The 19505-nt window shown below is 45.9% G+C and overlaps 1 protein-coding gene across 1 annotated transcript in view; it reads right to left on the reverse strand.

Annotated features, from left to right (window-relative positions):
* Positions 1 to 19505, reverse strand: part of Pik3ap1 (phosphoinositide-3-kinase adaptor protein 1) — a 114592-nt gene that overhangs the window by 88529 nt on the left and 6558 nt on the right. The window contains exon 2 of the mRNA XM_021152078.2: positions 17036 to 17455. Within this exon, the coding sequence (XP_021007737.1) occupies positions 17036 to 17455 (420 nt within the window). The remainder of the gene's footprint in view (positions 1 to 17035; positions 17456 to 19505) is intronic.

The raw sequence follows: 19505 nt of genomic DNA on the forward strand, positions 1-19505 counted from the left end.
GAGGGAGGGAGGGAGGGAGGGAGGGAGGAAGGGTCTCTTGTTATGTTGACAGTTGATAAGGCTGGTATGGAACTTGCTCTATAGGCTAGACTATTCTGAAACTCTCCACTCTCCTATCATCACCAATACACTAGGATCGTGTGGCCCTTGCCCAGTCTATTTCAGTTTCTGAACCAGAAAGAATGAGCATCAACTCCTCTTGGGGCTGGAGCTAATGAAGTAAATCAGGGAGCTGAGATGATCCTTGGGCCCTAATTCCTCCTCTTGGCGACAATCCACCAGAGTCATGCCGTGGGACAAGAGTCAGAGTAACACAGAGTTCAAGTCCTTGGTGGCAGATATCCCAGGATCAGCAGCAGCACTCCAATCCTTTCTTTAGTTAATTTTTCTTTCAACCAAAGTAGGAGGTTCTCCTTACAATCCATTAGATGGTTAATCGGTAAGCAAACCGTTCAGGGGACAGCTCTGACCTGGACACAACTCCCTGCATCCCTGCATCTAACTCTCCAGCCCTCACGTCCCGTCCATGGCCACTCTAGATAGATGACAAGAGTATACTATTGGAAAGGCTGTCACTTTTCAGCACCTGCCCACTGTTCTGAAAACCAACTGGAGACTGCCTCTCCACACAGTACACTGCCTTGCTTGTGGTCCTCTCAAACCTCCAGATCTTTCTCATGTAGACCATGGAATCCAGCCGTTCTTTTGCCATACCACAGTGGTGCGGTGGGTTTGTTCAGGGGTTTTCAGTGGAGTGTCAGAAGTCTGGAGCCTCAACTGTTGGACTGGGGATACTGTTTCAACCTCTTGAGAACTCCACCAACAGCAGCAAATTCCCCAAATAGTCTCCCAGGTGAGACAGACTGTCCATGTGCTACAATGTTAAGTTCCTTGGTTCTTTGCTCGATGGAATGAAGCTTAGGGCTGAGCCATACACAAGGCTACCAACTCCAGCAACCTTGCCTTGTCCTAAGTATCTCTCTGTTTCAAGGTCTGGTAGTCAGCATAATATTAAGAAGCCACCTTTTTAATAATACAAAATAACAGTAACAAAAATCAATTCATTTTCAAAATTGGTCCCTTTTTCAATATCACCCATTGAACCCTGGCCTGGGCACCACTCAGATGAGCACGTGAGAAATGGAAGAGAAAGAGAAACAGAAGGATGTGTGTACAATGAAGAGATGGAGAATGGGAGACTCGAGGGTTGGTAAGGAACAGCCTAATGTGGGCAGCTGGCGATGCCACCTAAGGCCATGATGAGGTACTGGCCCACTCTGTCTGTGGACCTGCAGCAGCAGGGATCTGTTACCTCCAAAGGCCAGGCAGACATCCCTGGTCTGGGCTGCCACCTGGGGCCATTTTGATGTCTGAGGGCTGTGCAGAACTAGCCCCACTCCTCTCCTGCGCATTAAGGGAGAGCTGGCCCAGAAGGTATGGGAGCAGAAGAGTTGGCCCAGACCCTTGCCAGCTGCAACACTTGGGAGAGCGGCCCCGAGCCTCACCCAGGAAGCACAGTAGAGTTTGCCTTTGTTTCACAGGTTACAGGATAGCCAGCCAAAGGAGGTCATGAAAGCTGGAGAGCTGTCCCAGTCCCTCACTTGCTAAAATACTCAGAAGAGCAAGCCCCACCTGGGAAGCACAATAGACCTGCCTTTGGTTGCTTGGGCAGGGGGGAACCAGCCCGAGGGCATGACAGCAGGCTAGTTGGCCCCTCCCCTTGTCAGCTACATCATTGGGTGAGTTAGCTGGGGGGGTGCTGGAGAGCTCCTCCTTGATGTGGATATGGGGAGAGCTGTCAGGCTGAGCAGCTCAGCCACAACCCAGGTCCAGATCCAGGACTCTGAGTGACCCACTCTGACGTGTACCCCTTAACTGCTGGAAATGTAAAGGGGCCGGTCCTGCCGAGCCAAAGCTGCAAAATCTCCATGACTCAGAGCAATGGGATATCAGAGACATCCGAGAAGACTCCTGGTGAGGACCCAGTATTGGTTAGTGTAGCAGAAGCCAGAAGCCTCAAACCAGACCAATGATGACTCACTGCAGTGACGTCTGCACGTAAATGTGTGGACAAAGGGGTATTCTGTGGGGCACACTGTGACACACCACAGCTTCCACAGTGAGATTTTTTTTTCTTTCCTGGGGGAGGCTGCAGGATGGGGATATGAGTGGGACTGGAGTGCATGGTGTGAAATTCACAAAGAATCAATGAAACGTTAAATATAAATAAAAGTGAAAGTAGAATTTTTAAAAAAATATATCATTCATTTCTTTATTTTGGGAGTGGCGAATGGCACACATCCTGCAGCAGGTGGGCAGAGGTCAGAGGTCAACCTACAAGAATCCATTCTCTGTTTCTAACAAGTGGGCTCCAGGGGTAAAACACGATATCAGGCTCGTTGACAAGCATCTTTAGCCACTGAGCCATCCCCATAGCCTAGGTTGGTTAACTTTGATGCATTATTTCCAAGCATCAAATAACAGTTTGATGCGTGGTCTCTGCCAGACTTAGGACTTTCCATAATTAACTGTAAATGCAATGCAACTTGACTTTACAGAGAAATAGAGAAATTCTAAATGCTGCAAAAAAATGCAGAGTTGTGTAAAGTTGTATAAAGTTGATGAAAGTGATGGTTGAAATCCGCTAGAGCTAGTCAGGAGCAGTAGGGCATGCCTGTCATCCTGGCGGCCCTGCACAGATGGAGGACCAGAGATCAGAGGTACTCTTTCCTGTGTCATGAGTTTGAGGCCAAAACGGACTATGTGAGTCTCTGTTTCAAACATACATACATACATACATACACATATGTATGTACTCACACATGCACACACATATATGTATGCATATGCATGCACACACTTGGGGAGAAAATAGAAGATCCATAAACTGGTAGATCCACAATAAAACACTGTCAATGGAGACAGTACCTCCTGAGCAAGCCAGAACTAATAGGAAACATTCTAATAATGAAAAAATTGAAGGTACAAACTGAACCAAGTGGCACCTGCCTTTGACCCCAGCCTTTAGCAAGATGAGGCAGGAGGTTTAAGCATTCAGGACCAGCAACACTATCTCAGAACAAACAAGCAAAAGACAAAAGACACACAATGATAGAGATGAGGTCTCCAAAACCTGTGGAAATTGGATATGCTGTGAATTGTATTTCAACAGCTTTTCCAAAAAAAAATTGATCTAAGGAAAACCATATGGTTCTAGCATAAAATTGTATCAGAAAAAAAAAATTCAGAAGGATGTATCCAAGCCTCTCTGCCTGAGATACAACAAAGAGTTGATTCAGTCTTGATGTGGCTTTACACAACTAAGACCAGGGTAGTCTTGACTGTTTGGTTTACTTTAAGAAATGAAAGTTCCGATCAAATTCTCTCTCTCTCTCTCTCTCTCTCTCTCTCTCTCTCTCTCTCTCACTTCTTCACCCTCTAGGCCATCTCCCTAATCCCCAGCCCATCAAAAATTTCAAATGTATTATTTTTTGTTCATATATTGGCTTTTTGTGAGAGGGCCTCATTATATATCTCAGGCTGGTCCACTACTCACCATAAAACCCAAGCTGACCTCAAATTCTCAATCCTCCTGCATCAGCCTCCTGGGTGCTGGGAATTCTGCAGGCATGTGCCACCATGTTCAGCAAACATACTGCAATTTTAACCATTTTTTTTCTTCTGGTGCTTATACATACTAGAAAATGTTCCTACCAAGGAGCCAAGCCTTACCATGAAATTTTAACGTACCGCTTTTAACTCCCCACTCGCCATAAAAATTTGGCTTCAAAATGAGTGCCCCAAATCCTTATTGTTAGCACCATGATAGGTTTATCCAAGCTCCCTGCCCTGTCTCCTGCAGAGACACGGGAAAGGTTCTGCCTTCTGACTGTTCCTACGACAGCCTTCAAAACCCTAAAGATAGTTCCCATGGTTCCAATAAGACAACATTTTCCACAACAAAGTAATATCCTCCAGTAAGGTGTCATCTGACAGAATTTGAAACTCCCCACTCATTCCATTCAGTCATACATTCAACACTGAATGGGGGCTCGCAATGCAGCGAGGACTGTCTCCCTTCCTGGAGTCAGTGAGCAAAGCCCTGGCTCTCTGCTCTCCTGAGATTTAATTAATAAATAGCACAGATACTAAAAGTCAAATTTATAAGTAAGTGAATATATGTATTAATGAATGAATGGACGGATGAATGGACAGATGGATGGATGGATGGATGGATGGATGGATGGATAGATGGATGATTAGGTGGATGGATGGGTTGGGTGGATGGATGGATGGATGGGTGAGTGGGTGGATGGATGGGTAGATAGATGAGTGGGTGAATGGGTGGGTAGATGGATGTATAGAAGGGTGGATGTCTAGGTGGCTAAATGGGTAGATGGGCAGATAGGTGAATTGGGTAGATAGCTAGGTAGTGGGATGGGAGGATGGATGCTAGGTGGAATGTCTAGGTAGCTGAATGAATAATTGTACACAGTCTTCTTCCTTTGCTTCCCACTGAAATGGCAAAATTTTTCAGGTAAGAGAACCAGTTCAGGGTAGAAGAGTATCTTCTCGAATATCACGTTTTCTGTTTATGAGCCTGCATGAGGTTGTTTGTTTGTTTGTTTCTTTTCTTAATTCCCTGAGATCTTGCTTAGTTTACCTTCAACTAAAACCACCAAGTCCTACAAATACTGCTCTGGAAACAGATTCCTTTCTTCTACATCTAGATAACAGTTCCAGCATTTCTCTTGAATTGGGCTGGAGAGATGGCTCAGTGGTTAAGAGCACTGACTGATCTTCCAAAGGTCATGAGTTCAAGTCCCAGCAACCACATGGTGGCTCACAACCATCTGTAATGAGATCTGACGCTCCCTTCTGGTGTGTCTGAAGACAGCAACCTTGTAACAGTGTGTACTTATATATAATAATAAAATAAATTTTAAAAAAAGACCCTAATTAATTTTCTCTTTTGTCTGTATTAATTTTTGACTTAATCTTTAGTCTATCTTTCCAAACAACACACATGTAGATGAACTATAATGTGATTTTCAAGTTGTAGGGATATGTCAGTACCCATGTCAACAGCACTGCAGACTAGAAACAAGCAAGACACTAATTTAAAATAGAATGCATGAGTGACGCTACTGTAAATTCTACACCATCATAACCACTACTCTGAGAAAATTATTACCGTGAGAGTTGGGATTAACTTTGGGTTAGCATTAGTGAACCACCTACTCTAAGTATGAGCCAGCCTGGATTTTCCTTTCTCCAGGATGGATGCGCAGGATACACATTCTTCCCTAAAAAGATGGTTTAAGGAACTATACCAAAAGGGTTCCCAGGAATCACAGAGCCCCTTTATGAGTCAAAGGGAGCCCCCTGGCTTCTATCTGATAAATGCCCCAGCTCCTGGCTGTTGTTGAGTGTGGCTGTTAAATGCCCTTCTCATAGTATGACACATGGACTGCATAAAGACAGGATTTGAATCTCACTCTCTGACCAGGTTCCTTTAGAGTCTTACGCAAGACCTCACCCATGACAGGCACCTCAAAATGTTCAGTAACTCACCCGTGACAGGTGCCTCACAACATTCAATGACTATCTGCTGGATAGAAATGTAAGCTGTCTGCTCTTCACTCTCGCAGTAAGGGCATTTAACTCCTCTGAAACCCACTTTGCTCATTTTTTAACTAAAGAACTAGGCCAGGTGACCCCAACATTTTCTTTTCTGCTGTCCCCATTCTGTTTCCACCTCAAATGACTCAGTTTCCAGAAACTCTAAAGTTTGATGGCTTCCAAAGTGTGGGCAAAGTCTAGTTACCCAAACAACTTTGACCATAGACTGGAGCAAAGCAACACTGAGGGTTCATAGAACCCACAGGACATAGAATTCCAAATGCCTTTGAAACAAACATAAACCCTTAAGCTGCCAGATTACTGTACAAAAGTTTCAGTATTGCATGTTTCCTTTTTTTAAAATAAAAACTCACAGAATTATGATCACACCTCTGGAGACAAGCCAAGGCTTTGACAAATGCTACTTGGAATGATGGGACATGAGGGGAGCACCTGACCCAGATGACTTGGGTCGGAACAAGGGACAAGTTGGCAAGTTTGGGAAAAACAGATGCCACCTCCTAGATAAGAAATGTTTCCCCACATTTTATACATTCAAAAACAAAACAAAACAAAACAAACAAAAACAAAAACAAAAACCAGATCAACAGCCAGGTCGTAGTGGCATACGCTTTTAGTGTATGTGTTGCCAAAGCCAGCACAGGCACACACTTTTAATCCCAGCACTTGGGAGGCAGAGACAGGCAGAGTTCAAGGCTAGCCTGGTCTACAGAGTGAGTTCCAGGATAGCCAGGGTACACAGAGAAACCCTGTCTTAGAAAACAAGCAAACAAACAAACAAACAAACACCCAAGATCAACAGTTTTTTACAAGCATCGCTAGTTTGGGCGCGTGCTCTAGTTAATTGTAGGTACAGTTTCCATCATTAGGTTATACATGTAAGCGGAAAGTTATTCTAGTCTAATTTAAAGTAGAGCATTTTCATTTCATCCTCGGCCTCCTCCTCTACTTCCTGTGTTATCAGATGTTAGAGAAAGCCCACAGGCTGCTTGTGAAACTAACACCTTGTTGGATGGTATGTGCAGGCTCTCCCACGTTATTTTATGTAAGAGCCTAGTAGGATCATAACTGTGGGGAGGTGACGGGGGAAAAATCACACACATTCAGACAACACAAATTCCAAAAGGCCTTTTCAAAAGAGACTAAGTCAATTCCAAGTTACAGATAATTTCACTTTGTTGTGATTGCTTTTTGGGGGGTGGGGGTGGGGGGTGGGATTTAATCTCTGCTCCTGATCTGGAGCATGCCAGGGAGGCTCAGGCGGTTTTCCTCGGTTCTTTGTAGGATAAGTCGTCCTACATGCTTACATGTGGGCATAGAATGAAATGGGTGTACTCTATGGGACGTTTATGCTGTGGATGAGTTGTTATAAACACCCCAACTGTGTGATCCAACATAACACATTCCATAGCAACAGTCCACAGTGCAAAGGACAGCTGTTTGGGGCCCCTCGGTAGGATGCGCATGGGGGATGTCTTCCTCCCCAGCCAGGATACTCAAAAGGAGACCATGCGTACACAAATGGCCCCAGACAGGTTTCCACTAACCATCCAGTCACCCATCCTTGTGCCACTTATCGGGCACTTACACGTATAAAGCATCATAAGACAGAAAGTCTCCAGTTGTCTTTCATCCTCAACACAATTTTCACCAATTACTGACTGGATTCATTCTTCTGAAGCTTGCAAACAAGCTGCCTTTTGTTCAAGTCTACATTTTACAAACCCGCTAACACAATTTTCTGCCCAAAAGTCCATGACAAGTGGCTCCGGTGATTTCTCTAAATAGAGAAACCAAGAGTCATTTGCAGTATTAAACCATCCTATTTGGGGCCTCTCAGACATGCTCTTTGGTCATGTGAATGAGTAGTGGAAACTAAATTGACAAGCTGTGAAAACCTATGAGGGAGGGAAATGAATAGACCTGCTCTGTCATGCTCACTTGCCTGCATTTCCTCTGGCCCCGTTATCTTCCTTAGAACCCACATGTGTAAATCTTCCCGTAGACCATAGCAAAAACAAGCAAAACAACAACAGAAAAACAAAACAAGTAAAATGTTGGATGCACAGGCCCTACCATTCCATAAGATAAAAGCCTGGGGCTGGTGAGATGGGTAAGAGCACCCGACTGCTCTTCCGAAGGTCCAGAGTTCAAATCCCAGCAACCACATGGTGGCTCACAACCATCCGTAACAAGATCTGGCGTCCTCTCCTGGATTGTCTGAAGACAGCTACAGTGTACTTACATATAATAAATAAATAAAATCTTTAAAAAAAAAAAAAAGATAAAAGCCTGATGCTATAGTGTAAGACTGAAGTCAGCTAGTGTCCATACACTGAGAGTATTAAGTCAGTTTAGGTATTGCTTAAGTCCTCTTGTAAAGGTTAACTTCCTAACTGGAATAAAAATAGTATAAAGTCACTTGGTAGTATTTAGAAGGTTCTCGCTCTGAGACACAGAAAAAAAAAGTGTTTAAAATCCTATGTCACCAAACTCATGGGACTTCATAGCTACAGGCACCTGAGGGGTCAACTGTCAACTCATATATCTGTGCTGTCCCCACAGAGGGCAGGAACAGATCCAGAATAGTCAAGTGACTCGCCTGCTTCATCCGTCTACGAAGTGCACACTCATATTCACTCTTACCGGTCCCCACAGGGACTGTAGTAACCTACAAGGTCACCAGTACAGATGTGACAAGAGTGGAATGCTATCTGACTCCTGAGAAGTTCCCTCTTCACAGGAATGGGGCCACACCTGGTAAGTGACAGAGCCGACTTCGCAGCAATGGCGTAAACCAATGCTACATCACTTCCCCTTACCAGAAGGTCTTTCTGGGGGGGGGGGGGTGGAGGTCAAAGGGGTTTTCACAAGGACTTCAATTTTCAGTTCAACCTGCTTGAAATAGAGGATTTAAAAAAAAAAACCAACACATTCCTCTTCATTCAGAAAATCCTCAAGATCATTTTTTCCCTCTAAGGTTTCTAACTGAAAAAAAAAATCATAAACATAGATAAAACAAAACGTTAGGAAAACATCTACAAGGAAAGTTCAAAATTACTTCCATCCACCCAAAAGTGCCGTCTGGTGACAGTTTCTTCTGCCTCTTCCTAAGAAAGCTAAGAGCGTATCAGCACAGACACACATACATCAGCATGGATGGATGCATTTATTTTAAATTCCTAACTAACATTACAAGAGGTACATTTTTCTATCTCTAGCCTCTTCTTTTTAGTCAGGTTTCCAGACCTTTGATAACAGCATGACTAGAGCTGTTTGGGTCTCTGTGGAGTCTGTGGCATTCCACTGCACTTAATAACCTACTGAGTGACACCAATAACCTATGGGGCCAGGACCTATCCCAGGACATTTCCTGGAGGACAATGGAGCGCTCCAGTCTGACTCAGTCATCGCAGTCTAGCAGAAGCTCAACCTCCGCACTTTAGACAGTAAACTGGTTATTTCGAAGACAGAAACTCTATTGTTCAGCACAGACCCTGAACTTGTAGCTCTTGGGAACACAGCTAAGCAGGTGATGAACACAGAAAGTCTGAGCTCAGAGTTGGGTAAGAGCACATACAGCTATTCCGAAGGACCCACGTGCAGTCCCTGCACCCACTTCCGGCTGCTCACAACCACTTCCGGCTTCGGGGGCTCCAGTGCCCTCTTCCGGCCCCCTTAGACACAGCACTCATATGCACACATACAGACGCACAAGTAAACACATAATATAAAATATTTTTTTAAATTTAGAAAGTTTCAAAAAGAAGAAGAGAGAAGAACACACACACAAATAAGAGACTAGTCAAAAAAGAAGAGGAAACTGCACACGATGCCAGCGCCTGGCAGGGGCTCATCAGAAACTCCCCAGCGACTGACTGCATTGATGAATAAATGAGAGAGCTATGATAGATGTGTTTTTAAAGCATATGGCATGTAACTCATTTCCCCAGCAGCTTTTATACTTAATGTCTATTAAAATAAAAATAGATGGAGCTAAATACATCCTAAAATTAATTTCTGCCTATCTCTTTACTGCAAAAATTTTTTTCCAGCTGCAACTACTAGAAAGTTTCACATTTCCCAAGTAGCATGCACTGTATATATCTAGTATGCTGGAGTGTAGACACGGGACAGCAGCTCTAACCCAACCCCAACATGGGGCCTTGAGAGTAGCAGGAGCCTAGCTAGCACCATCAGAGGAAAGGTTGGCTCTGCCATCTGGATAAAGAGGTCACCAGACATCAGACTACAGATCAGGACTCTCTGGTCCTGCTCCTTCCTCAATGAAAAAGCTGAGACAGTGAACAAGGCATGGAACTTGTGGACCTTGCTTCTGCCATCTTGAAGATGAAGAGAACAGAGGCTTTGCCTCGTAGGAAAACCATGAGGATGAAGTGATGTCTAGGAAAGGTTTTCTCAGGAATAAGAGATTGTGGGTCCCTCCTGAGTTGTGATAATAATGGTCCCAGGGGAAACAAGATACAAAAAAAAAAAAAATCCATACTAAAACAAGTTGGAAATAAATGGGTAAAATGCCAAAGTCTGAGCGGAGTGTGGCAGCACAGACCTTTAATCCAAGCACTTGGGAGGCAGAGGCAGGCAGAGCTCTGTGCATTAGAGGCCAGCCTGGTCTACAGAGTGAACCAACCAGGGCTACACAGAGAAATCGTGTCTCAAAAGCAAACAAACAAAAAGCCAAAATCCCTGTCTGGTGACTCCATTCCCACCTATGTTAATTTACAGACAGATGGAAGCTTGACCCTTCCCCCAGAGGACTTCAGGGCTTCACCCTGTCTACCCACAGCACCACAGCAGCCCGCCAATCACTCTCAACCAAAGAACGTGCAGGCACTCTGAGGGAACACAGCCCACCCAAGCGAATGGAGAAGTGAAGTCCACTGGTCAGGTAGCTGATGGAGCAGTGGGGGGTGGGTGGGGGAGGGGAAGCTTCAAGCTCACCACCCTCTCTGCCCTTGGAGCTCACAGTTTTGGGGGGGCCGGGGGGGGGGAGAAATCTGGAATTCCAGTGGGACTTGGAGATTTGGGTGGAAAATGTCCGGGGCACTGGCTTCTCCTCGGGAACTGGTCTTTACTAACTGCTCCGGGTGCATTTGACAATAAGCCATGCAGATAGAAGAGCAATCTGTGCCCCTCCTTTCACAGGATGGTCAGGAGCCCTGGCGGGGGAAATCTTAATGACATTTGGACAGGCTGTATTATCGCAGTGACACTAGAAAGATTTCACCATGCCTGCCAGGTGCCTCCTTCCTCAAAGCATAGATCATTTCAAAAGGGAAAGTATGAAGAAAGTACCCATGGTGGGAGGTATGTGAGGGTGTGCCAAGGAGCTGGCTGCAAAACCAGCTAAACTATGGCATAGAAAGAGCAAGATCGGAAGTCCACAGCCACACAGGACAGTGCGGGGGGGGGGGGGAATGAGTCCAGCCCAACAGATCTCAAGCCAGCTCCTTCCCCTTGGTCTCTGCAAGGGACCGCAGGGGACCCTAAGAGTCATCTATAACTCACCGTCCACGAGGCCACCACACAGAGCGAGCACAGCAACTTCCCCTTCGCTGCAAGGGTCTGGCTTCTCTAAGTGCCTGTTCCAGCCTACCTCCGAACCCCTGGGACTACTGTCCTGTGTCCTCCCCGAGCAGCACTGGGGTTGCTGCTTCCTCTGACAAGAACAAGCAAATGGTGGAACACCAGGCCCAAAACAGAGCCCAGACCTAGCTAGTCAACCTGCCACTGAGACTTTTTAAAAGTGCTTATTTTCAGCTAACCCCAAAGACTGTGTGGTTCAGTGGCTCAGGGGTGGAGCCCTGTATACAAAGCACCAGGGCAACGCCAAAGCCCTGCCCGGCCTGGGAATCTGTGGTCTGGAAGTTCAAGGAGGCCTCAGTTTCCCCTGCCCCTTTCTCCTGTAAGCTTTTTGCTTTATTTGGAGTGCAAACAGGAAAAGGGAAAGCGGGGGAAGAAGACAGGAAAATGCAAGGCAAAGCAGGAAACACACTAAAGCACAAAGGCCTCTGGAGCCAACGTGAGCTACTTGTTCTTCACATGCGCAGTGAGCCTCCTGAGCCTCAGTTTCCCCATCCATCTGCCTATCCGCACCTGTGAAAATGCATTGCATAAAGTGTCCAACACATTTTACTGAGCAATTGTCCAAAAAAAAAAAAAAAATCACCCAGGCTAGGGATGGCTCAGTGGGTAGAGCACCGGCTGCACAGCCTGAAGGCCCGAGTTAGGACATCAGCACCCATTCTATAATGCTATGGGAGGGAGACAGAGACAGAAAACCAAAGAGACAGCTCCAGGTCCAGTCAGACATCTGGTTGTCAATGAATAAGGCAGAAAGCAATAAATCAGGATACCCAATGACCTCCTTTGACCTCTATGAGCAAAGGCAGGGGCAGGGGCACAAGCACCTACACACACACACACACACACACACACACACACACACACACATGCATTTAACTTCAATATATGGAACTAAACCAGAGCACAAAGGGAAACTTTCCTTTAAGAAAGAATAAAATACAACAACCTATAGGAAAGCCATGGATGGGTCCCTGGGGAGTCTAGGCTCTCCACCGGGTCTGTGGGAATGCTAGAGGTAATATGAACAGGAAGAAATCAACAGAGATTCACAAAACCTGGCATAAGACATGAGAAGAGTCTCATCATTTATTTATAAAATGGGGGAAATCATAAAGAAACCACAGGGTTGTTTCTTTTTTTTTAATGTACCGTGATAAGCACTTTATTTGGGAGGAAATGTTCACTTTAATTTGAGAAAAATGCATAAAGGAATATTACTCAGCCATAAAACAGTAAGAAATCCTGTCGTTGGCAGCACAAATGAACCCAGAAGACATGATGATGTCATGAGCCAGATACAGAGAGACGACGATGTGTGGGCTCCCTTACACGTGGATCTAAAGGAGTCAGACTTATAGAAGAAGTAACGCGTGCTAGCCAGGGATGGGAGGGGAAGGAGGTTGGGGGATGGCACTCCATCCAAAGGTTCAAACTGCAGTCTCGAAATGAGCTAACTCTGGAACTCTCTTATGCAATATAGAAATTAGAGCTAATAATGCCGTAGTGTTTACTTGGAGCTTGCAAAGAGCTCTCAACACAGAGAGAGGGGGGAGGGGGAGGGGAGGGGGGAAGGGGGAGAGGGAGGGGGAAAGGGGGAGAGGGAGGGGGAAAGGGGGAGNGGGATAAGCGAAGGGGGNAGNGGGAGGGGGAAAGGGGGAGAGGGAGGGGGAAGGGAGGCAGGGGATACATTAACTAATTTGACTATTTTTACACTGTATATGTATTACAAATCCTTATTTTTGTACTTAGAGTGCACCTAATTTTTATTGGCCAATAAAACTGGAAAAGAAAAAAAATCAGTGTAATGGGAACCAGATATAGACATTACCCTCTCAAAGTTGCCCATGGGAATCAAAGGGGATATACAATATCACATGAGACTCCTGGAACACAGAAGGTCTGGCAAGGCAGGGGAAGTGGAGAGAGGATAATGCAGACGAAGAAGGCAGACAAGGGCTGGGTTCTCACATGGTTCAGTGCTAGCTGTGCAAGCCTAAGGACCTGAGTTCAAATCCCAGCATCCACCTAAAAGCAAGGCATGGTGGAGTTTGCCTGTAGTCTTCATGCTGGAGACGGGTGCAATTGGTCTCGCCAATCTGTAAGCTCCAGGCTCAATGGGAGAACCTATCTTACAAAATAAGGAGGAGACCAATAGAGAAAGACACTGGAGGTCAATCTCCAGCCTCTGCACACCTGAAGACACACACACACACACACACATGGGGTGGGGGGAGGATGGATAATTTCAAAAGCAGATAAGCTCACTACTTCAGTGCTAAACAAAAGCTTTAGTGCCTCAGCTTGTGGGCATGCATGCGTATGCACAAATGTGCAAACACACAGGAGAACCTCTGAAATAAGCTCACTATCAGCCGGTAAGGTCCTTCCCACATAGTCTCACAGAATCTATTTTTATATCCCAGTGAGATTTGCAGCAAAGAATAGGGCTTCAGCAAAAAGAGGAAATGATTGCTGTGCTGTACCTTGGGTTTTCTCACTTCCCTATCTGAAAATAATCACCCAACAGATCCAAAAAAATGAATCCAGAACAATAGTGCAGCCCTCCGTACACTGCCGTGCATTGCTGCTGGGAACTGAATGGGGTCCGTTGGAAAGTTTGGGTGACTTGCCATCTTCTTAGCAAATGTCTAATGATATATTACAGCCCGGGAAGCTGGAAGAAGCCTTCCATGTCATCTGGTCCAACCCCACCATCTTACAAATGCAGAACTTGGATGATAAATTCCAACAAACACATTGCAGACTCTAATTAAACCATCTCCCTAGTGTTAAGGACTCTGCCAATCTTAGAGATAACATAAGACCTCCAAAATAGTTTCCAGTGAAATAGAAATAATTACCAATTATTAAGTAAAAAAAAAAGTAAGAATTAATGTAGCAGGAGGACCCTCCTGTCCCAAAGTCAGGACCATTTATATCTAGAAAAGCAAAAGATTAAAATCTTCTACCTACTTTGTAAGTAGAAGAGAACTCTGGAGTTCCACGCTGACGACTCGTGGTTTAACCATCAGCCACTGCTCCAATTTTATACCTAGACCGGTGGGTATCCAGGAGCTGCCCTGGTTTCCAAAGAAGTGGAGTTTTGAAAAAATGGCTCATGCACAGTAGAGCTATGACCAGTGGCCTGATGGTGGTGGATGTGGGGTCCCACGGTCAGCAGTGTGAGAGCGTGTTAGAAATAGAGACTCTAGAGTCGCACCAGCTCTCAGGCAGCATACTCTGCTGACAAGGTCCCCAGGTTCTTCTTTGCATATGAAACCTTGAGAAGCATGTATCCAAATGCAAGTCCAACTGATAACGTGTAACCACCAGCAATCTGTCTTTCCATCTCCCACCATTCCTCTAATGCTCTATGCCCCCCCCCCCCGTGCCCACTGACTCTCAGCTGCAGATTGCCCACCAAGCAGTTTGTTTTAATTGCTTGCCAAAATAATCTCTGTCTAGTGACAGGTTATTCTTTTTCTTGGAGCAGAAACACTACCGTGAAATCGTCTTTCTAAAACACTGGAAGGTAATTCACAGCAGGCTGCGCCAGAGTCAGAAGTAAAATAAAATACCAGAGAAGATCAATGAAGGCGGATGTCTAATCACTGGACGCATCCGAATCATACTGCAAGTATTCCCTTTACTTTATAAGATTATGTGTGCATATGTGTATCTGTGTGTCCCAGGAGGTGTAGGATCCCCCTGGAGCTGAAGTTACTTGTAGCTGTAAGCCACCTGAAGTGGGTGCTCAGAATCAAACTCAGGTCCTTTGTAAGAGCAATACAAGTCTTACCCTTCAACACCCCACATCTTGGGACTTAAGCCATACATAGACCCCCACCTATGTTATACAAGTGCTTTCCCAGTGATCTTCTTCTCGACCCTTGAATATTTTTAAAAACATCACCCCCATGCTGCTTTAGAGTAGTGATGATAATATACGTGACAGTGACAGTGCCTCCTCAGAGCTCTGGATGATTGGTTGGTGGGTCACGGAGGGCCTGCAATGAGGTTGCATCGGACCTCTGCAATGAACAACTGGTCTGTGAGGGTTCTTTGTAAGTGTCCATGGCTCACAAGCTCCCAAAAGGCAATGAAACGCGATCATGCACACTTGAACGTGGTGCTTTATCTGTTACGGCAAAGTCAAGATGAGCAGACTCTAGAAAATTGCTAACCCCGGGTCCCAAGCATTTCAGGCGAGTCATCTCTTGCATTTACACCAGTCATTTGTATTACAAAGTGAGTGAGGCTCTACTTTGCTGAGACCTGGTCATACCTACTGGTTAGATCATATCGTATAGCACCCAGGAAGAAGAAAACCTCGACTGAAGAATTGTCTCCATCAGACTGACCCATGAGTATGCCTTTGGGCCATTTTCTTGACTCCTGATTACCTGGTCAGGGCCTACCTGTGGGCTGGTGGTCCTGGGTTGTATAAGAATGCAAGCTGAGCAAGCCATAGGGAGCAAGTCTGTGAGCAGCATCCCTCCATTGGTTTCAGCTCCTGCCTTAAGTCCCTGCCTTAACTTGCCTTGGTGATAAGACAAGCTGAAATAAATCCTTTGGCCTGAATCTTTTATCACAGTGACAGAACGCAAACCAAAATGCAGAATTACTGTTCTTGTTTCAGTCCTGGGGACTGAACCTCCAGCCTTGCACATACGAGGAAAAAGGAAGCCTTCCAGAACTCCCATGGTATCCTCAGCCCTCTTCTTGACTTCCTCCCTCCCCACCCTAAGATAGGGCCTCACTCAGTTACCCATTCCTGGCCTTGAAATCACTGTGTAGCCCAGGCCAACCTTGAACTTTTGGTCTTCCTGCCACTGTTGCTCAAACAGCTGGAATTTCAAACATGCACCACCAGGCCCAGCTTAAAGTTGGTAAATTCTGGATTTAGGTTGTGAAATGGGATAGAGTTTGGATGAGCTATATGAACACACAAGTTGCACCTGGGACCACGGAGGCACAGTGGCACAGTGGTGGAGTGGTGCAGTGAAATGAGACTGGGAATTGTCCAGGTTTCTTGGCTGGTGCCAGGTCTATAAGATCTCAAACGGTAAGAAGACAGAAGGCAGAAGTATAACCTGCTTACAGCACACACGAGGGCCAAAAGGAAAGGCCAAAGAGGAAGAAAAGCTATGACCTGTGACCAACCAGGCACCCATCTTCTGTTTGCTTCTGTTAATCAGACTGTGTGTGTCATATTTCCTGGGCTCACTGAAGTCATGAGCCCTGCCAAAAAGACTGGAATGTTACCAATCTGAAGCAGTGCAAAGAGCAGAAGCTGGCCTAGCCAGATAAAAAGAGGGCCATTTCTCCATCAACGGGGTATCTTTAATTGACACCACTTCAGCCAAGCTATCAAGGTCACTGGAAAGAAGAAGCAGAAGCAGGAGACCTGGCAGATGCACCCTTCACACCTACAGCCACCAAAGTCTCTCCCTCCTACCCCTGCTCTCCAGTAGAGAACCTGAATTCCATGTCTTCCAAAGCATAGAAAATTCTAGAAAGAAGTTTTTAACCCATCTTAGAAATCTGGTTTCTCTAAATCAAGAAATATGTCTAAATCTGGAGATTGAATCCAGGGTCTTGCACATGGTAGGAAGTACTTTATCCCTGAGCTAGAGCCCTGGTGGACACCAGATCTTTTCAAAGAGCTTTCTCCATTTTATAGCACGATGACCAATGTTCAAATAAAAATACTTTGCCCTGATCCAGAACGTGGCTCTGTAATTCCTCTTGAGCTTGCCTCTCTCTGCCTTGTTAGAACCCTTACCTTCAGAAATGGCCTTCCTCACAGCTGCCAGGTAGGTCTCTGGCTCATCATCACAAGTCAGTTCCTGCCAGTGGGCCCAGTCAGGAAAGAAGGCCTGGAAGTCCTCGTCGTCTGGCTGCACTCCGCACAACAGCCGCACCACACGCTGCGGCGGGTGGCAGGCACGCTGCAGCATTGGCAGCAGTCCTGGCTGGCCGAAGCATCCTACCAGCCCGGCAGACAGTAGTACCAGCACGCATCGCGCATCCCTGAAGACCCACAGGTCCTGGGCAGAGAAGGAGGCATCCGGGACCAGCCGGTATGTCTGCATCTTCTGGCTACGGACCTGCCGGCAGGACACGAAAAGATCCTGTAGGTACTGACACCATTCCTCGGCATCTGGGCTGTAGAAGATGAGGATGTCGCATCCCCGGCCCCACCCTGCATGAGAGACACAGAAAAAAGCTCATTAATGCCTGCTCCTTCTAGGAGGCTCTCTGAAACCGGGGAGATACACCATCCAACGGGGCCCAGCATCCACAACTTGCCAGGTCTACCTGTAGCATTTTTCCAGCCCTTTTCCTTACTTACAGCCCATCAATGTGCCAGACACGCAACCCTCTCCACCCGAACACGTCCGACTATTCTAGATCATAGAAGCTACTGCATCACCCACCATAACCATCCAGCCGTTATCCCCCATAGCTGATCTGCTCTAGCCTATCAGTAAGCACTTATATAAAGCCTGTGCTATTCAAGTCTTCATCCACACACACTGCTGGTAAATTCCCTTCATCCTACCAGCATCCTTGGACCTTAGGTACCATTACTAGCCCACTGGAAAGGTGGGAGAGGGGTGTCAAGGTAGCATGTCGGGTAACTTAGCCAGTGAGTGACTCACAGTGGTAGCCAGAAGCTAAATTGTTTGATGTGACCCTGAAACGTGGTTCTATTTCAAACACAGTGGTCAGAAGTGTAGGACTGGGATCAGACTGTGAGGGTTAAAAGTCTGGCTTTACCGACTCTATGCAGAACTCTAGGAAAACAAAGTCTCCTGTGCCTCAGTTAGTCATCTGGAAGTAGAAAGAGAATGGTCATTTTTATGTGTATTTCAGGTCAGTCACAGAGCTTGAAATATAAAAAAGATCTGTCAAGAGTTGGAAGCTGGTGTCATGACAATGTGTCATGTAAGTGGAAACAGGATGAGTTGATGTTCTGAGCTACACCACATGGATGCCAGAAACAAACAGGGCAGAGGTAGGGGTACCTGGCCCATTATACCCCTCATTTGCAGAGGAAAGAAACATTTTGAGAAATGAGGGGGCTTGTTCAAGTTCACACTCAGTGAGTTAGCACACTCAGTAAATTAACAGCACAGCTAGGACTACCACTCAGGGTGGCTCCCAGCTCAACCCTTCGCCCTAGCCCCCTACACTTCCTTCTAACAGGAAATATGCCAAGAATATTTTAAAAGAGTCAAGTCACATTTTCCGATGATGAAAGAAGGTAGGCTCCTGACATTACTGTGACCGCTGTCCCAAGCCTTCACCTCACCACTGTTTGACATCTTCGTCTGGAAGGGAAGTACAATCAATGAGCACAAAGTGTCCGTGCTTCCTGCAATGTAGGGGTCCATCTTCCCCCTTGGAGAAGGGCCTGGACTATTTGTGAAGCAGGACTCTAAGTTGTAGGTTTACAATTGAATGTCAGCATTGGAGCTATTGAGATATCTCAGTGTATAAAGGTGCTTTTGAACAACTTGGCACCTGAGTACAACCCCCAGAAGGTGGAAGGACAGAATCAATGCCACAAAATTGTCCTCTGACTTCCACACACATGCCATGGTATGTATGTACACGCAATAAATATAAATAAGTAAATGCCATTTCTGGTCCATATGTCATTGAGTGGTTCCAGGTAAGGTCAGAGGTAGGCTTAGAGTAAGTCCCTAAGGCTCTGAGCTCTGGAAAGACCATAAGAGAAATACTTTTTTTTTTTTTCTGTCCATCTCCCTAGTTTTAACCCTTGTCTCCACCTCCCAAGTGCCAGGATTTAGAGGTATGTGCCACCATGCCAAGCCAATGGTAATGTTTACAGAAAGAGTAACAAGTGGACAAAGACGTCAAGGAGAAGGGGACGTGTCTTAAACGTCAGAAGCATCATTAGGAACACAAGATTAGGGGCTGGAGAGATGACTCGGTGGTTAAGAACATTTGTTGCTCTTGCAGAGGATGCAGGTTCTTAGGCAGCTCACAAGTCCCTGTAACTACAGCTTAAGGGAACCACATGTCTTCTTCTGGCCCCTGCTGACACTGGCAGACATAGACATGCATGCATGTGCGCACACACACACACACACACATGCACGCACACACGAAAAATAATAATTTTCAAAATCTTTAAATTTAAAAAATGTGAGCCGGGCGTGGTGGCGCACGCCTTTAATCCCAGCACTTGGGAGGCAGAGGCAGGCAGATTTCTGAGTTCGAGG

Source organism: Mus caroli, chromosome 19 (assembly GCF_900094665.2).
Source record: "Mus caroli chromosome 19, CAROLI_EIJ_v1.1, whole genome shotgun sequence".
Lineage (NCBI taxonomy): Eukaryota > Metazoa > Chordata > Mammalia > Rodentia > Muridae > Mus > Mus caroli.